General features: G+C 41.3%; 3 protein-coding genes across 3 annotated transcripts; 2 read left to right on the forward strand and 1 right to left on the reverse strand.

Moving 5' to 3' along the window:
• The first annotated feature begins 863 nt into the window (after nt 1–863).
• Nucleotides 864–4,037, forward strand: LOC102709185. Its single transcript, XM_006656820.3, has 3 exons — nt 864–1,256; nt 1,911–3,558; nt 3,649–4,037. Exons 1-3 carry the CDS (start codon nt 903–905, stop codon nt 3,897–3,899), a joined length of 2,253 nt encoding a protein of 750 aa, XP_006656883.3. The 5' UTR covers nt 864–902; the 3' UTR covers nt 3,900–4,037.
• A 3,034-nt stretch (nt 4,038–7,071) lies between these two features.
• On the forward strand, nt 7,072–10,791 carry LOC102706439 (calcium/calmodulin-regulated receptor-like kinase 2). Its single transcript, XM_040525605.1, has 8 exons — nt 7,072–7,347; nt 7,565–8,029; nt 8,244–8,397; nt 8,854–8,980; nt 9,156–9,241; nt 9,326–9,397; nt 9,633–9,836; nt 10,320–10,791. The coding sequence occupies exons 2-8, from the start codon at nt 7,668–7,670 to the stop codon at nt 10,635–10,637; spliced, it is 1,323 nt and encodes a 440-aa protein (XP_040381539.1). The 5' UTR covers nt 7,072–7,347; nt 7,565–7,667; the 3' UTR covers nt 10,638–10,791.
• Nucleotides 10,792–11,306: 515 nt separating this feature from the next.
• On the reverse strand, nt 11,307–15,149 carry LOC102706159 (phosphatidylinositol 4-kinase gamma 5-like). Its single transcript, XM_006665041.3, has 2 exons — nt 15,065–15,149; nt 11,307–13,937 (listed from the first exon to the last, which is right to left on the reverse strand). Exon 2 carries the CDS (start codon nt 13,793–13,795, stop codon nt 11,693–11,695), a length of 2,103 nt encoding a protein of 700 aa, XP_006665104.1. The 5' UTR covers nt 13,796–13,937; nt 15,065–15,149; the 3' UTR covers nt 11,307–11,692.
• Between the last annotated feature and the right edge of the window lie 3,193 nt (nt 15,150–18,342).

The following is an 18,342-nucleotide window of genomic DNA, read 5'->3' on the forward strand; positions in this document are numbered from 1 at the left end:
CTCAAACTTATTTAGAGTTAACAAAATTTGTAGAAAAAATATAGCCAAATTTCCGGCACAAAACAAGTATACTTTAAAAATATATTTGATGGTGAATTTAATGAAACTAATTTAGTGCTACAGATGTTGACGTGTTGTTTAACAAACTTGGTTAAATTGAAAAAGTTTGACTTGAGGTAAATTCAAATGTGTTATAACATAGAATAGGGGAGCAAGTTTTGGACTTCACGATTAAAATGCACGTTTACTAAGAATTGTGTTCCCACTGCATCCACTTTCGACCCTACAAACTACACACCGTTACCATTACAACTCTACCAAAATTTGATAATTTCAAAAGTTTCCTCTCACACAAACATTATTTCTCCGCGCCATATTATAAAATGTTTTTGTCCTTTCTAGATTTATATGGATGGTAATAAATTTACACACAGATAAAATATATTAATTAGTCAATGGATAAATCTAAGTTAAATAATGTCAAAGCATTCTATAATATGAAATGAAGTGCATGGGTACCAAAATTTTGGTAAGGGTAGGAACCAAACACAACAGGTAAATTTCGGCCATACAAAATTTTGATAAGGTTAATTTTGGCAACCAACTTAACAAAACAAACACGTAGTTGTACTTGTACCACGGCTGGAGCACAAAATTTACAGTTCTCCGATACATACAAAATCTTAGTCGTACATTCGTGTCCGATACAATCTCGAAGTGTCTAATCCATGGATGGGCCGCAGTGTTTGGGCTTTGATCGAGTCGGCCCTCCTGAGTCCGAGCCCAACAGGCCCATCTCGGTCCGAGTGCGACCCGGACTCGAACCCTTCCATCCCAAATACGAGAAGGGTCGGGCTCGTCCGTCGGCCCGTCACCCAACCGGAACGACGGCGACGGCGACCATGGAGGCGCCCGCCGGCGGCGAAGGGGTGTCGTCGAGGGGAAAGGAGGCCATGGAGGGCGACGCTGCTCCTGCTCCTGCAGCTGCAGCTGCTGGTTCGGCGGCGGCCCGCGAGGGGGAGGGGGAGGAGGAGGAGGGCGTGCTGTGCGGCGTCTGCCTGACGGACGCGCGGCGGGCGGTGCGCGGGGAGCTCGACTGCTGCGACCACCACTTCTGCTTCGTCTGCATCATGGCGTGGGCGCGGGTCGAGTCGCGCTGCCCCTTCTGCAAGGCCCGCTTCCGCGCCATCCGCCGCCCACCCGTCCCCGGCCGCTTCCCCTCCGAGCGCCTCGTCGCCGTCGCCGAGCGCAACCAGGTAAATTGGAAGTGCCCTAAATCCAAGCGCGCCCCCCGCAAGTTCCTGGCTCAGAATTTCGCAATTATCATCGGAAACCTAGACTTCACATTGGTTAGATTTACTTGTCTAGCACGTACGTTGCAATTTTCGCCCATTTCACCGCCACTTGTATTATAGTAATACTATTATAGTATATTTTTCTTCTTTACCGTTGTTGTTTGTTGGGCATAACAGTTACAGTTGTATGAAATTTTTGTAAAGCCATAGGAATGAAAATGCTTACTTGAATTGAACTTTGCGACGATATACCATCAAAGCCCAAACATTTATCACGATTCGCTGCCTGTTAGATTGTAATTTTAGCACTTTGGGAAGCTGGTACTGTGGTTCATACATCTTTGTACTTTGCCCTTTTTGGACATAGTAGTTAATTGGGACATTCTTGCAGCAAGAATCCACTGTAATTGATGCATATGCTATGTTCATGTAATCCTCTTGATTTCTCATTGTAGCATGTCATGGTAATTGCAATCCAGTCCTGGAAGGCTTGAATTATTGTACTGTGCCGCTAATAAGTCATTGCTTGCTCTACTGTTATGTTATACTAGTTTTGCTCTGTTTGTTAGGGCGCCAAGAATTCTTGCAAGGCTGACATGTTGTTTCTTTCACCAGGTGTGCAATTCTTCGGGCAACACTGTAGATGCTGATCTTTATGCAAACACCAGCTGCACCATGTGTAACCTCTCCAATGATGATGACCTGATGCTGTTATGTGAGCTCTGTGACTCTGCCGTGCACACTTACTGTGTTGGCCTAGGCACTGACATTCCTGATGGTGACTGGTTCTGTAAGGACTGCACAACAGCCAAGGAGGAGCATTTGAGGTGTCAGATTGACGATGACAATTCTAGTGATCAGGGTGAATTTAAAATCACCATTGAAGCTCCAATAGCTGATCCAGTTGCTGCTCCTTCCATTTCGGATATCGTGGATGAGGGTTACCCTCCGAGTTTAGTTCAAAGGACAAGTGTGCAGAATACTACGCCTTCTATTTCTTACCCAATTCCCTCTATTTATGATATTGTGGATGATGATTACTCCACAATTCTAATAGGCAGGATCAATGCAAGGAGCAGTAGGCTGGACAGAAGGGCTGAGGATATGCCATCACAGAGTATTCCAGTTGAATCTCAATGTCCTGAATCCTGTAAGGACCGAGATAATGGTCGAGTATCGTCACATGATCATTCTCGCTTGGAACCTGAGGGAGCTAGAACACTGCGTAATTCCCGCAAGCTTAGTAGCCGTATAATGGAATTGCGTGAGAACTGGTCTGCTCTCCGTGCAGGTTCCATTGGGTTTACCACACATATACACAATAGAAGGGGAAACGTTACTCGAACCATTTCTAATACAGAGCATCGGCGATGTGCAACGACAATCAACAATAGCCAAAATAGTGTTGGTACTTCTGATATGGAGGAACGTCATCTGTCCTCAACAGCCTTCACAGAGGTGGCCACTTCCTCATCTCGCTGTGCTAACAAAATTCCACATAAGGATGGTTCTGATGTCCGTAAGGCATGGAAAATGCTAGAAATAGCAAGATTGCCGGGTGGGAAGAAGAAACCTAACAAACCTTCCTCCCTTAACTGCAGTGTTCCATTCTCCATGGGTAATAAGTCAACTTCATACAGCCCAATCGATACAATTTTAGGACATAAGAACAACAAACTGTATGATGACATAACTCAGAAGAACAATGCAGAATATAATCGTAGTACAAACATGGAAAATAGACTGCCAACAGTGAATTTTGGAAAAGGCCATAAAATGCAAAAGGAATTCCATGCATCGGCTCATGGAAGAATACCTTCTACAAGTATGAATGATAAAGTTGCCTCATCAAGTAATAGCGATAATGCAGATCAAATGCTTGAATCTTCATGTGACATAAGCAGACCGGAGAAATCCAAATCAGGTATATCCTGTCCGTTTACGTTTAGTTCATTGTCTGACCAGTCCATGGTGACCTCATCACTACAACTAAGACCTGGACCAAGAAGCCAATCTACAGAGATGATAAGCCCTCAGGAACCATCAGGCACGGTGACATCCATTAATATTGGTACCGCTGGAGCAAAGGGCGAAGTTAGAAATTCTGGACCAGATCGTCATAAGCTTAAGAGAAAACTTGGTTCCGAAACACATGATGATCAGGGATCAAAGAGATCTAGATCAAGTTGGAAAATAAGAAAATGTGATATTTCATTTTTGGCTATTCGCGAGTTGAAGCTGCTCAATATAGACAAAACTTATGGTTCGTATTCTCCTTCCAATTCTTTGTTCACTAACAAGACTTTTGAATTATTTCCTATTTGTTCTATAACAAAACATTCTGGTGATGCAGGTTCTGACACTTTCAAGGAAGTTGCTCGAGCAGCAACACATACTGTGTTGGCCTCCTGTGGATTGGAACATTCATCATCGGTAGCTCTCGCAGTCCCAAGACCGGTTTGCAAGCACACCTGCAGAACTGAACCTCACCAATCTCCAGCGCTGACCAGTTTTTGCAGAGAATGCTTGTGTAATTTTGTAAAAGAAGTCATTGGTTTATTGCTGTCTGTCAGGAAGATGGACCAAACTGCTTCCTCGTGTTAGGTTCAGAATTTAGGCACAGCTGTTGTTTTCTTTACTGTAATTACTTAATGTGAATATCCTGCAGCAGAAAGTGTAGATAGTGTAGACATGTTGTACATTCTATACCATGTTAAGGTTACCTTGCAATGCAGTTTTTTTTTTTTTGGGGGGGGGGGGGGGGGGGGGGGCGGGGGGTGTAAATTACAGTGTAGTGCAGTTGCTAGACCTGATCCATACTGACATTCTCTTTAATTTGCCATACTTTGGGTACTGGCAGTCTGGCGCCAAACACTTGCTGGTTCATTTCAGCCTTTCAGGTATGGTTGGTGCACGGTGCACCTGAGAGCACAGAATAAGTCTCACATGGTTGGATTTGTAAAGGTCAGCTGTAATGGCTGGACTAAAGTCTCGCAAGGAAGGGATAAAACAGCTTAAACTCGATGTGATTTCTGATGTCGAATGGCTGGATTTGAGCATGAATTGCTTTTATTCATTGGTTGAAAAAAAATGTCTTGAAAGGAGGAAACATGTCCTTGAGACATTGCGTGTGTACATCACACACATACTTTATCCCAATTTGTTATAAAAGATTTAATGCAACTTGCGAATTTGATATATCCATGAACTCATTAGAACGTGAGCTAAGCTGCTCTAATTTGGTTTGTTTTCTATTGAAAAAAAATATAGTTGTCGTCAGCATTAACCAGCTCGATCAAGATCTTCTTAAAGATGAATTGGTCTCAACAAAGCTGTACACATTTTTTTTCAATGATTCCTGTGATTGAATCGTCCAATCTAGCCGAATTAGTAATCGTTCATATGTATCTTCCTCAGGCAATCATTCTTTGCGAATTGTTCAACAACGTGCTTGCATGTAGCACCATGAAATTGATCGATAAAATTTAAACGTGTAAATCGATCGCCTGTTCCAAGTAAAATTTAATCCCTTATCAGGTAACATGTCAAATAACTGCAGCTAATCCACGGAACTCAAAACCAGAATTCTCATTACTTAAGCCTATTTTTTAAATATTAATGACTAGTCAAAACTTGTTAACTACTGAAGTTTACTTTAAAATTATCATAATTTGACATAAGAGGTTGGACTTAAATAGGACATATTAGCTCTCTAGTGCTCAGTTCACATTCATTTTTCTGAAACAAAAATAGGTGCTTATACTTCAAAGCATTGGTGTAGAAAACAGAATGCAGTAATCAGATGGAGAGGCATTGTTCGACAATTAATCGGAATTATACGAAACTACACATTCTCAAATATATTTATATATCTTAGAATATTTTTCTCTGGTGGATTTAATTGCATAAAACTATATAAATCAAATATATTAATGTTATTTTTATAATTTGAAATAAAAGGCTAAACCTAAATTGGATATGCCAGCGCTCCGGTCTCAACTCGACAGTACAGAACAACGAAAATTAAAACTTAGGTTTTTAGACTTTCAACTCACGAATTAAAATTATTTTCCCTAAAAAGAATTAAAATTATTTTTAAAAAGGGCTTTTATATTAGAGAGAGAAGTGTACACTACTAGCTCTTTAAACTAGTGAGCAGCACTCATCATCAGCTCACTGTTTGGAATCAAACAATATTTCTTCATCCATCAGCAGTCCTAATTACTACCACGAAGTAAACTACAACATGCGGCAGATTGCTAAACTAAGATCAACGAGGGAATTAAGAATAACACATAGCCATATAAACTACAAAAGCAGACAGATGAAGGCGTTAAGCTCAAGAGAAAGATTTTTAAGCAGAAGAAGCAACTGGATTTGGACGACTCTGCATGAACAATTTTGTTTATGTTTTCAATTTTTTAAAGAAGGATAGTTTTTGTTTACTCCTCCTTTATATTAACCAGTTATATGCAGCATTTTTAAATTGCAAACTTAGTCCGAGTAGAAAACTTAGTCTATCAGACAACTCAATCTAAAAATTGCTACAGATTTAAACAATTTTGTTTATACAAGAGCTCCCCTAATGAGATCCGTCCATATTAACTTCTTGGCGGTAGCAGCCAGCGAGAGCAAGCAGGGCACGCGTGCAGGACGTTACTCTCTGCCTCTTCTGCAATTGCTGCAGCTGTGAGATCTTTGGCTCCGATGACCAAACCACATTTTCTGAATTCATGTGCTCTCTCTCCCTCTCTCTCTCTCTGGTGTGTCTGAATCTGGTAGACCTGAATTGTTTGGAGAAACAAATTTGTCTTTTTTGTAAAGTCAAGAAAATCATCGTTCACAGGAAGATCTTCTAAATGAGTTAGTCGACATGTGGACCCTGTGAAAAGGGTTGTAGGTGTAGGACAGGGTTGATATGGTCTCATTTGCACATGTCAGGTCAATGCAAAAAAGAAAAAAAAAGTAGCCATCAGCAACTGCTTCCATCCTAGACAAACATGCAGTTCCTTCAGAAACTACCAAAAGAACAGAAAAAACAGACGGAGGAAGAGAGATATATAGAAAAAGAGAGAGGTTAAGGCAGTTAGAGTGGCAGTTAGTTATTTCCTCCTGTTCCATAGTATATATATATATATATATATATATATATATATATATATATATATATATATATATATATATATATATATATATATATATATATATATATATATATATATATGGTTTTAGCGATTTAAAAATAAAGACTAAACAATAAACTAGATGAAAAACTATAAATTAACTCTAAATTTTAGATTAATAATATAAATTTTTTTCTTATAAGTATAAGAAAAAAAAGGAAAGATGTGTGTGATTATTTTGGATAAAAAATGCAATCTATAAGACATACCACTATTATATATATATATATATATATATATATATATATATATATATATATATATGAACAAATATTATTTTACTCAGGTACATTTTAAGTTGAAGTTATAAAAATTTAAATTGAGAGGCCCATCATTTCGCTAAAAAGCCACACAATATATTTATAAATAAGACTTCTATATATACATTCTTATTGATAAAAAACAAAGGCTGAAAAATATAATGAAGAAACAAATCAAATTTAAATTTAATATTAAAAATTAAAATTTTAGATTAAGAGTAAGCAAAAGTGAAAAGATAATTACATTACTCTAGCCAAATCGACAGTAGAGCATTAATTACTCGTGGCTTGATATCCTAGAAAACAATATTTTTATCATCAACATGGGGGTGTGGGGGTTGGAGTTGGACCGCGTCTACTCCATACAGGGGCCTTCTTTTCCACGCGCCAGTCTCCTCCAAACTCCTCGACGTCTCCCTCCTCCTCCTCCTCCCCCTACTCCCCCACAGGGAAGGAAGGATCGACGCAGCCAAGCAAGAAAAGTTGACAATTTGTGTTGTTCTATCCCATTCTGCTTCCGCTGCATGCGCTTTGAAAGTAATCGTTGTGGGTGGGGATCAAAATCGTCGCGAAGAACTCCTGTGCGCAGCGGTGATCTCAAGTGCATAGGTATGTGTGTGTGTTCTTGCTGGTTTTTTTAGGTCCAATTCCGCGGTTTTGCCGCCGAGTTCCGACGGAAGGGTGGTTCTTGCCGCGGAATTCTAGTTGCGGGGCTGCGTTTTTGGCGCGAAAAAGGATCGCTTTCTTGGTGGTGCGTTTCGCTTTCGCCGGCGAGGAGATCGGTTTCTTGACGCGTGTTGCTGCTGCTGCTGTTGCTCCATGGCAGGAGGAAGAAGAGGTGGAGAGAAGCCGGGACGCCGCTGACCCTTGCTGACCTCGCACCGGCATGGTCTTTGCCTCGCCGGGGAAGGAGCGAGGCGGCGGCGGGAATGGTCGATAGGACGGCGGCCGTGGTCATCTGGGTCACCGCCGCCGCGGCCGCGGCGGTGGTCTCGGCGGCGCTCGTCATCCTGGCCATCTGCCTCCACCGGAGGCGGGCCAGCGCCAGCGTCGCCGCCCCGACGCGGCGGTCGCTGGAGTCGACCACCGCGACGCTGCGGGGCAACGCCAGCCTCGACTCCAGCGTGTCCCTCTCCATCGCCTCCGAGAGCGTCGCCGACTGGGACCACCACCCCCACCCGCCGCCGCCGCCGGCGAAGCGCGCCGCCGCCTTCTGGGCCTGGACGGGCGGCGCCCACAACGGCAGGGACCCACCCGTCTCCGTCTCCGGGATCCCCAAATACCACTACAAGTAAACATGACACCTACTTACTCTCACATTCATTAACACAAATCTTGTCACTGTTGCATCTGCAATTAAAGTGGCCACATACCGATGATAATAATATCCTCATCTGAATTTCTGGTCCGATGTGATGATCATCAATTCATCATCATACCATTTGCCTGAATGTTCCATGTCAGTCATGTGCTGTTGCTGATTGGCTGTTTGTTTGTTTGTTTAGAGATCTGCAGAAGGCGACCAACAACTTCACCACAATTCTGGGGCAAGGTTCGTTTGGTCCTGTGTACAAGGCCGTCATGGCCACCGGCGAAGTGGTTGCTGTAAAGGTGCTCGCGAGCGATTCAAGTCAAGGGGAAAGGGAGTTCCAGACCGAGGTATGAATGAATGCAGGGTGATATTTTTCTGATTCCAAAGTTGTCATCTTCTCTTTCATTCTCTTTGAAGCAACATTTTTGTATGGACATTTGTTGAGGTGATGAATTTTACTGGGAAGGGTGTAATTAAACATTGTCTTATTTATATATATTACACAAGTATTCCCATACAAACCTTAGGAGGAGAAAACTCTAGTATAGAAATATCTAAATGTATTTTTTTTATTTTTTTTGTTGATCCCTAAAAATTAGGTAATTTCCATGTTACCTTCTGTAGCAGGAAGAATGCTTGTTTTTTTTTTAGGCTTGTAGCTAGTCATAAAGTAATAGTGTACTACATCGTGATGAAACATGCTGTGGATTGCAACTTACAATATCTTTATTATTTGGAAAGTAGTTGGTTCTGAGGAATTAGACTTGGATAAACTAGGCTAATTGACTATTTCTTGTTTGCAGGTGGCATTGCTCAGTAGGCTGCATCATAGAAACCTTGTTAATTTGGTTGGATATTGCGTGGAAAAAGGCCAGCGCATCTTGATTTACGAGTACATGAGCAATGGGAATTTAGCAAGCCTTCTGTATGGTAAGTTTACTTTTGGGAAGCAGAACATAAACGAGAGAAGCCAAACAAAATGGTTTCTGTAGTATTTGTACACAAAAACACTTATAGTATGCAGCACATTGCCAAGAGAATAAATGATTGGTCGTTGAATCACAAATTTTCTTCCCATCTAATTATTCATACCATGTCCTGTCAGATGATAATAAGCGAAGTTTGAGCTGGCAAGAAAGGCTACAAATTGCTCACGATGTAGCTCATGGCATTGAGTATCTACATGAAGGGGTACGGTTGATGGCTATTAAAACTGTACTTTTCTTGTTAATGACCTGATCATGCAAATTGATGGAAAAAATGACTATTGTGCAGGCTGTTCCACCTGTTATTCACAGAGATCTGAAGTCTGCTAATATACTCTTGGACCATTCAATGAGGGCCAAGGTTAGAAAATTTATTATGTACTTCACAATAATCATTGCAAAAGCATTTCTACTTCATGGGCTCTTTTAAGTATGATTGTACAGTTGTTTAACTAAACCAATACTGCCCCATGATGAGCATATATATAGTTCAGTGATCAACTGCACCAACTAAAAGTGTTTCCAGTGAAGATGCACGCAAAAGAAAATCGTTAGTCTGAAATAAATATGTTAATGTGCACATTTCGTGGATGCAGGTTGCAGACTTCGGTCTATCAAAGGAGGAAGTATATGATGGAAGGAAGTCAGGCCTCAAGGGTACCTATGGATATATGGATCCTGACTACATGTCCACTAGCAAGTTCACAAAGAAAAGCGATGTTTATAGTTTCGGCATAATACTTTTCGAACTCATTACCGCCATAAATCCGCAACAAGGTCTAATGGAGTACATTGATCTAGTAAGTGATTTTACCATGTTGTCACTAACTCCAGACAAGACTATAGATTCATTCCATGCGAAAAAATATTTCAATATAAATTACGAAACATTAAACAGATCACTCATTTCTTATGTATCCTCTTTTTTGTGTGGTATGCTTCCAGCATTCCCGACTACCAGTCATGTACAGCATATAGAGCATACTAGTGTACAAAGAAAAACCCAATAATATTAAGAATACACTAGCTGAGTTACCAGTTTAGGACAAATCTTTAACTTTGATCTATACAACCACCACAAAGGAAGCCCCACACTTCCACTATTTCTGTTTTAAGCAGATACTAGATTATCATGTAAATAACATGGTTTGTTTTTTCAGACAAAGAAATAACATAATTATGTACAAACTATTATTCTTCTGTAAGATTAATTAAACTTTGTAGCAACTGTCTACAAGCACAAATTTCATTCGTATGTACTTATGATGTATTTCTCTTTCCAGGCAGCTATTGGAGAGGAAGGAAAGGCTGATTGGGATGAGATACTGGACAAGAACCTCATAGCAGGTAACATTGCTGAGGAAGTAAGGATCCTTGCTGATGTCGCCTACCGATGTATTAACAAGAACCCAAGGAAGAGGCCCTGGATCTCAGAGGTTACTCAGGCCATATCAAGGATAAGGCAGCTCCAGCTGATGAAACTTGACACACTAAATCTGCCGAGGAGCGAAACCAGGACAGTTCTAAGGAGAATCGAGCACCAGCATGTGGAACTGAGTGATCTTACCAGCATGAAAGAACTGACACCTATAACAGCTTGAAACTCCCCATCCCTCTCTAGGCTCTACAACATGACCCGGTGAGCAAAATGTAAACAGAAATGAACTTTCACTTAGGTTTGAGGAGCACTTCCTGTGTGATGAAGCATCAATGAATTTTTTTTCCCCTTTTGAAGGTCAATTAGATGCCAATATTGTAGGTCTTGCTAATTTGGATGACTGCTAACTTGGGCGTAAATAGTTGTAAATAGTCAAAAAGTTCTGGTGGCATCAATTTGGTAATATGGACCCTATTGCAGCAAATGTAAAGCTAGTCATAGATGAAGGGCATCTATGATCAATTCAGTTTGCTGTATTTTTCTCATAATGTTCTGCATTTCAGATGCATTTATGCTGGCTCCAGTAGTTCTGACAGAATTGAACTCATATCTAAAGACTGCACAGTAAGCATGCTGACAGGAGACATTAGGCTGCAGTTATTCTGTCAAATTTTCAGATGCAATTCAGCCCAGCTCGTGAGAGCTTCAAACTAGTGTGCCATATGAAAAGGAGAGTGGATTCCCAGAATCCCTGCAGCATGAGCAGTAAACTGGAAGTTTAACTGCATCGGTAAAGAGTGGTAAACCACTGGTACATATGTGACCACAGGGGGTTGAGAATTCAGAACACACAACATGACAATGGAGAACCCAACAAAAACCCTGCAAGTGAGAGCTTTAACAGTACTCTGAAACTGAACAAATGTTAAATGATCACATCAGAAACCTTTTCAAATGTTTATTTGAATGACATCTTTGAATGCATATCATGAGTGGAGGAACTGGGCGGCCAATAACTGGGCAGGCATCACATCCCAGCTTCCTTCAAGCAAACTCATGTCTAACTAGAAAAGAAAGATGAAAAAAACACTATGTACAGAAAAAGGCCATCATCACACAATGGACCTCTGGCACAGGCGATATCAGTTGCTCAAACCCTATTGCAAGCCTGTAAAAGGATGGCTTTATTCTACAGCTGCATAGCTTAACACCTACAAGAAAGCCACAGCAAACAGCAGCAGCCAAACAAGGCATTCACCTCCCTAATCCTGCACTACCTCAAAACTGGCAAGAAGTGCCAAGCCTCTGCCTTGCCCTTTGCCCTGTGGTGCCGCACTTGCGAGAGCGGAATGCCCCAGGAAGCAGCTCCTGGAACTTCTCGAGGAACAGCACCCATGTCTCTGCTCCCATGTCAGCTAGCTTGACGAAGCTCGCACTTGTTGGAAGCTGCTCGTTTGCACTCCTCCAGTTACCAACTTGGGAGCCACTGTGACTGTTGTTGCCATCAGAAGTTTTCATGGAATCAGCAACCATCGGAGCAGCGGGCAGCTGACGCTGGATTTTGTCACTGAGACGGACACCATTCAGTGAGGTTGATAGCTTCGAAATGTTAGGAAGCCATTTATTGACAGCTTGTGGGTAACCTAACTTTTCTGCATTGCTTTCTTCCTCCTCAATGTCATATTCCTCTTCTTCAGTGGCTTCATCCAGTTTAGACAGTGGGTTTCTTGAGCTCCCTCCCTTAAGTTCAAAATGATAAGCTGGTTGTGCCTTTGGAATTTCATGATCATCTTCACAATCAAGTTCAAATTGAGTTGCATCCTCATCACCGGGCTCATTTTCAGTGGAGCTCTCTTCACGTTCCATTGTTAGTCTCCTTGCTTCCATACAGACAACCTCTAACTCACTTGGCTGATCTTCCATCCCAGTAAATTCCCTGCTCATCATCTCACCAATCTCTGCAAGGCAAAGACCAAAAGATGTGGCTTCTTTCAGAAATATGGTTGAGAGTATTAGTACTCTAAGGCATGCCTCACGGATCATAGGCAGCTCCATACGAAGCATGTCAGCATCTCTCATTGGGTCAAGATTAGCTATGTACTCAAGTTCATCATCAGAGAACGGGATTGATGCCTGTGGCCAATGGATCCATTCAAAATAAGGATCCTCCAAGCACTCGGGAAGGCAGAGACCATGATCAATAGGAATCAGCTGAGTCTGATTCCCAAACTTTCCTGCTCCAGTCAGCTTCCTGACCAGAAGATTTCCAGCATGCCTGTCAGTGTTGAAGATTCTGATGTCAAGAATACCAATCCTATGAACAGCAGAGACAGGAAAGCTTGAAGTCCCATGGTCACTGGCGTCAAAATCATGAGGAATGAACTGCTGAAATGATGCGATCTTGCTTACAGCCCCTGGATAGTCCTGAGAAGCCATCTTGTTGGCTGAGTTGACACATTCATTCACATTAAATACAGGATGAGAGATCTTAACAAGAACCGTAGGTGGGACATTAGCAGAGTTATCATGATCCAGAAGGTAGGCAGCAACCTCTCTAAAACCAGTCTCACCAACTCGAACTGATCTTTTAAGGCCTGGCTGTCCAAGGGCTTTCCCTGTAAAACCTTTTGGATTATTGGGTGCAAATGGCTCCTCGTCATTTGGCTTCACAATGGCAGTATTATCACCTTTGCTGTTTTTGAAATAGTAGGCGCCACCAAGCCCACTATTGACAGGTATTGGATCCACCCCATTTCTTATAGCCCTAGCAACATCCTTCACAAGCTGCTTTGTCCGAGAACAACGGCTTGGGCAAACTAACAGTTCAATAGGACCACCCCTATCCCGTTGCTGCTGAACATCCTTGCCAGTAGGAGACAAGCATGGTGTCGAGGAACTTCGATGCATGAAAGTCTTGGTTAGAAGCAATGGAGAATCATTCCGGATAGTGCTGAGATCATTCTTAAGAACACGGTCACCAAATGTCAGAGAACTCTCTTCCGTGGGAACATTCAGGGCAAGCTGCAGCTTTCTTTTGACCGTGTGTGCATTGTCACCTCGATCTAATTGAACAGCCAGGACACAGCCAGTGTCAGTTTGGACAAAAATACGCTTCCAACCGCTAGCTCTGCCTTCACTTCTACTTTTCGAAGGGTACTCACTGCTGAGAGCACGGTTCAAGGCTGAAACTGCCATCTGGGTCTGAACTGGGCTCTCCAAATTGCGAGACATGGCTAACGATGACAAAGGAATGGAGGCAAATGCACCAGAGGCAGCTGCAACAATGAGGCCCTTCTTACGCCTCTCCTCGCTCCTGCGCCCGTCAAATTCCGCAGATGACGTGGTGCTAGGGTGCGAGAGAGATGTCACAGCAGCAATCATCAGGCGACAACAGACATCTTGAACAATAGCTTAAGGGTACCAGAAAGCAACAATAAATCAGGAAGCTGAAGACTGCAGTAGCTTCCCCTACAAAGGGGAGCAGCTATGAAACCCAAGCTCACTTTTGGAGGATAACCAGAACCTGCAAAAACAGACAGAACAAATGGAGGTTACCATATAGTTTTTCTCAAGTCAGAAACCAGCAGCTATTTATAATCATCAAAACATAGAAGTGCTTCTCCACATGACTTCCAAACGATTCTGCTTCAGTCTCCTACTCTTCTGTATAAAAACATGAAATGCAAGATAAGGAAGTTTCCTCATGATGCACCCAGCCACTTAAAATTAAATAAATCCAACTCTCCACATGACTAAGTGAGCATTTATATTTCTTAAGAGAAAGTTACCATACGTAAGGAGTGGACTACCCCTTTCCATATCATTGTTCACTGTTAGGTGGTGGTAGTAGTATACTACCAGTAGCTTTAAGGTGCACGATGAAGCCATTATATGTTCGTTGAACACAAGATGCATTTCTTTCACAGCTTCATCATTCGGATTCATGCTGTCCCCCATCCACTCTACCATGAATATCAGCTGTCCTTTGCTTACCCTGAATCTCGGCCAACTGATGAGATGAGATCTAGACATATCTCCAAACATTCATTGTAGCAAGCACCGATTCAGCCTGGTAACTCTACTGCAGCAGCTTAAATTGGCCCCCATGAATCCAACCACCTCGGAATCTCTCGTGCGTAGCTGACGGCCATCTCACTCTCATCTCCTCACCACGGTTATTCTTCTCAAAGGTGTATCTTTTACTACAGGAATCAAGTACACCTTGAAACGAAAACGAAACTACACCATGGTGCCTAACTGGCTATGCAAGTACAGATTTTTGCCCCCCACGGCTCAAACAGATCAGCTGTGGGGAGAAAAGAAAAACCAAATTTTAATCGTATCCACCGACATTAATTTTACCAGGCCGAGGAACACCATGAATCCGGCTAATCCCAGAGAATCCCAGCAAAGGGAGATTAGTGCATCAGAAACCACGGCTAAGCTGCTTTTCATTAGCAAGAAAGCACGGGTTTTTTTCTGACTAAAAATGCAGCCTTTTGCTCTCCTAACTAAAGAAACTTGGATTTGGGGAGGCAACAGAGAAAGAATCAGAAAACTCATAAACCAAAGCTTCATCAACCGAGATGCTGAAGCTAAAACCAACGAACACCCACGAGAAATCCGGAAGAAACGAGCTCCTGCTCACACCTGATCCAATGCGGAGCGACGGGAAATGGCGGCCCGCCGCCGGCGGGGCCGCAGATCTGGCAAGCGCGCCGCCCTCCCTCCCCCCCCCCCCCCCTTCCGCCGCCGCAGCACCACACCACCGCCCTCCACCCTTCCCCCCCACGACAAGCGGCGCTTGCCGACGGCACACACACCGCCGGCGCCGCTCTGCCCTCCTCAAGCGGCGAGCGAGCACCACTCCTCCTCGTCCTCCTCTCGCGGTCCGGCTGGGTGCGTGGGCGTGCGGTGAGTGGTGGACTGGTGGCTGCCCTCCTCAAGTAGACCGAGGTAGAAGAAGAGAGGAGGGTGGGTTATGGCGGGGTTAAGCTAAGGTGGGGACTTTAACCATGGTTGGCTCGGGGCTGCGCGGGGCATGCTCCCTCCCTCTAGTTTGCTGTAATTATTATTTCTAAAAAAAAGTTTGCTGTAATCAATATTTCTAAAAAAAGTTTGCTGCAATTATCTTCTTTACTGTAATTATGTTCTTTATCATTTTTCTATTAAGTGCATTATAGTTTTTTAAAGAGTGAAAAAGTTCTGTAGCCCCTTATCGGCATAAACCATGTTTCCTATCTCTATATTTCCACGCCATGTTTATAATAACTGTGTAACCATGCAGAAAATTTATTGATTAGGTTGTTTGAGACATCTTTGTAATATGTTTAGCATAGACTAACAAGATGTCAAAATATTCTTTTTAAAGTTATTTCGGAGATTAATTTTTGAATTTTGAATAGATTATATTTTCTTTCTAAGCATCTTATTGATTTTGGATTCATTGGGTGATTAAAATCATAAAGAATTGGTGTAGAAATATTTATATTGCGATATAAAATTTGAATTATTGAAATACTTACCTAAAATTATGGAACAAATAGAATATTATTTATTGTGTGGTTGTCCCTCTGTCTCAAAACATAGTTACCATTAAATGTGAGCATGGAATAAAAACTACGTTTAGCTATGGACCTTGACAATTGTCTAGATTGATACCTGAAGTTTTAGGACAGAGAATATGTTTTAGATCTTTTATAAATAAGGAGGGTGCGATTTAGTTAAGGAAGAGCTGGTAACAAATTATCTATCCATTTGTGTGAGGTTATAGACTATCTATGTTTGCAATGGCCAGTTTCATGTCTTGAAATTTGTGACAAAAAAGATATAAATTTTAAGTTGAGACTACTTATAATATACTCATTTTTTCATTTTTTTTCATATAGTAAGACCTTTTTTTAGATTAATCTAATTGATAAATGCATGTAACTTGTACATATGTCTAGATACATTAATATTTATATGAATCTAGACAGATTTATAAAATTTTCTATTATGAAACGAAGAAATCAGTAATATAAGATATCCCTTTTATGTCTTACTTAGTGTCCAATAAAGATGAATAAATGAATGAACAGCATCAGTTACTATTACAACAAAGAGTCATAGGCTTAGCATATTTCTCCTGTGAATTTTCTTTTGCGTGTTAATGTTTCGATTCGTGAGTATATTAGTTCTCTTGTCATGATCTTTTTTACCTCCACGAGTCCACGTTGCTTCGGACCACATGTGGCGCGGACTAAGGCCGCGTTTGGCTGGTAGCCATAAGTTAACTTATGCCCTACACGAAAAACATAATAATAGATTAGTATATAATTAATTAATTATTAAAAATATAAAATAGATTAATATGATTTTTAAAACAACTTTCCTATAGAATTTTTTTAAAAAAAATACACCGTTTAATAGTTCGAGAAGCATACGCGCGAAAAACGAGAGAAGATAAGTTAACTAGTGGGGATGGCGAACGTGGCCTAAGATTGTGCCACAATGAACTTGACTAACATGGGAATGACTCTCAAGTAAAAATTGTCATTGTTGTCATATGGGCCGATTTCATATACGTACTGTTCATTCTTCTCCAAACAGAGTTGGCACCTTTTGATTTTTTTTTCATGGCAGTTTCACGTTAATAACATTGCACATGAGCAATTACTCTAACATTATTTATGAATTTGTCGATTCAAAGGCACTTGCTATATATTTTCAATTTTTTTTATTTGACACATTTACTTCTAGATATATGCTTGACCATTTGATTTATTAAAAAAAATTTGCATGCTGAAGAATTATTTTGTTGTGATCTCTTTTATTGTATGACTAATAATTTTACATATTCGTGCAAAATATTTGAATAAGTCGGAACATAAATCCCAAAAGTCAATGGTTTCAAAGTAAAAAAAAGAAGGAGCACGAGACACCCCCACACAAATACTTTTGGTTTACATTAGAATAAAACGAAGAATTACGTTTATAAAAATGTATATAGTCTGTCTTACCTGTTTCAAAACAGACATTAATTTCAGGTAGAACTAAACCAAAAGGCTAGCCATACAATCTCACTTTCGCTTCTCTTTAACAAAGCTCAATGTCTCTGTAGTTCCTTTTCCTTTTTGAGCTTAACCATCAATGCAGGAACAAACACACATTAACATTATTATGTATGAACACACACACACGCTAGTGGAAATGTGGCATACACCACCAATTTTAGTTTGTCTCTATTTTGTCATCACCATAATCTTTTTTTTTCAATGTGTGTGACATATACACTGCTTTTAACCGGCGCACTCCATGAACGGCTACAAACTCAAAGATGCATCATGTACCAAGTGATTTGGCGCAGGCAAGCAGAAGGGAATTTTTCAGAATATCTGATTTTGTGATAGCTATTCGAGAGCGGAAAGGACTAACTATAAACTTGAAAAGTTATCTTTAGGTCATACAATGAACTTCTATAACAAAATTTTTAACTTTTTTTTCTCATACAACATACCACTGAAAAGTTCGAGAGGCATGCTAGTGATAATCTAAACTCAATAACGAGAAAAAGGAAAACTATGCCGGGGATATGTGGGCTACGTGTGTGCTCATAGCGGCGATCAAGGTGGCAATAGGCTGGTCGCAGAAACCGCGATTATCGTAATAACCACAATTATCATAGCAAAAAATCGTCATAAACAAAAAAACCTTAATAATTGCACATAATCATGCGACCGCTATGTTAATTTAGAAGCCCTCCGAGATAGCACATACCGTAACGGGGACAGGCAGAGCATGCAGATGCAGACGACGGCGAGGTCCCTCTCTGGCTCAAGCTGCTTTGGAATTTGGCTCTTTGGGCCCCTGTAGCTGAATGCTTTTCCCCCAACCAAAAAAAAAAAAACAGGGTCCGGGCGGGCACACAGGAACGTGGCACCGGTGGC

The sequence above is a fragment of the Oryza brachyantha genome, chromosome 6 (assembly GCF_000231095.2).
Source record: "Oryza brachyantha chromosome 6, ObraRS2, whole genome shotgun sequence".
Lineage (NCBI taxonomy): Eukaryota > Viridiplantae > Streptophyta > Magnoliopsida > Poales > Poaceae > Oryza > Oryza brachyantha.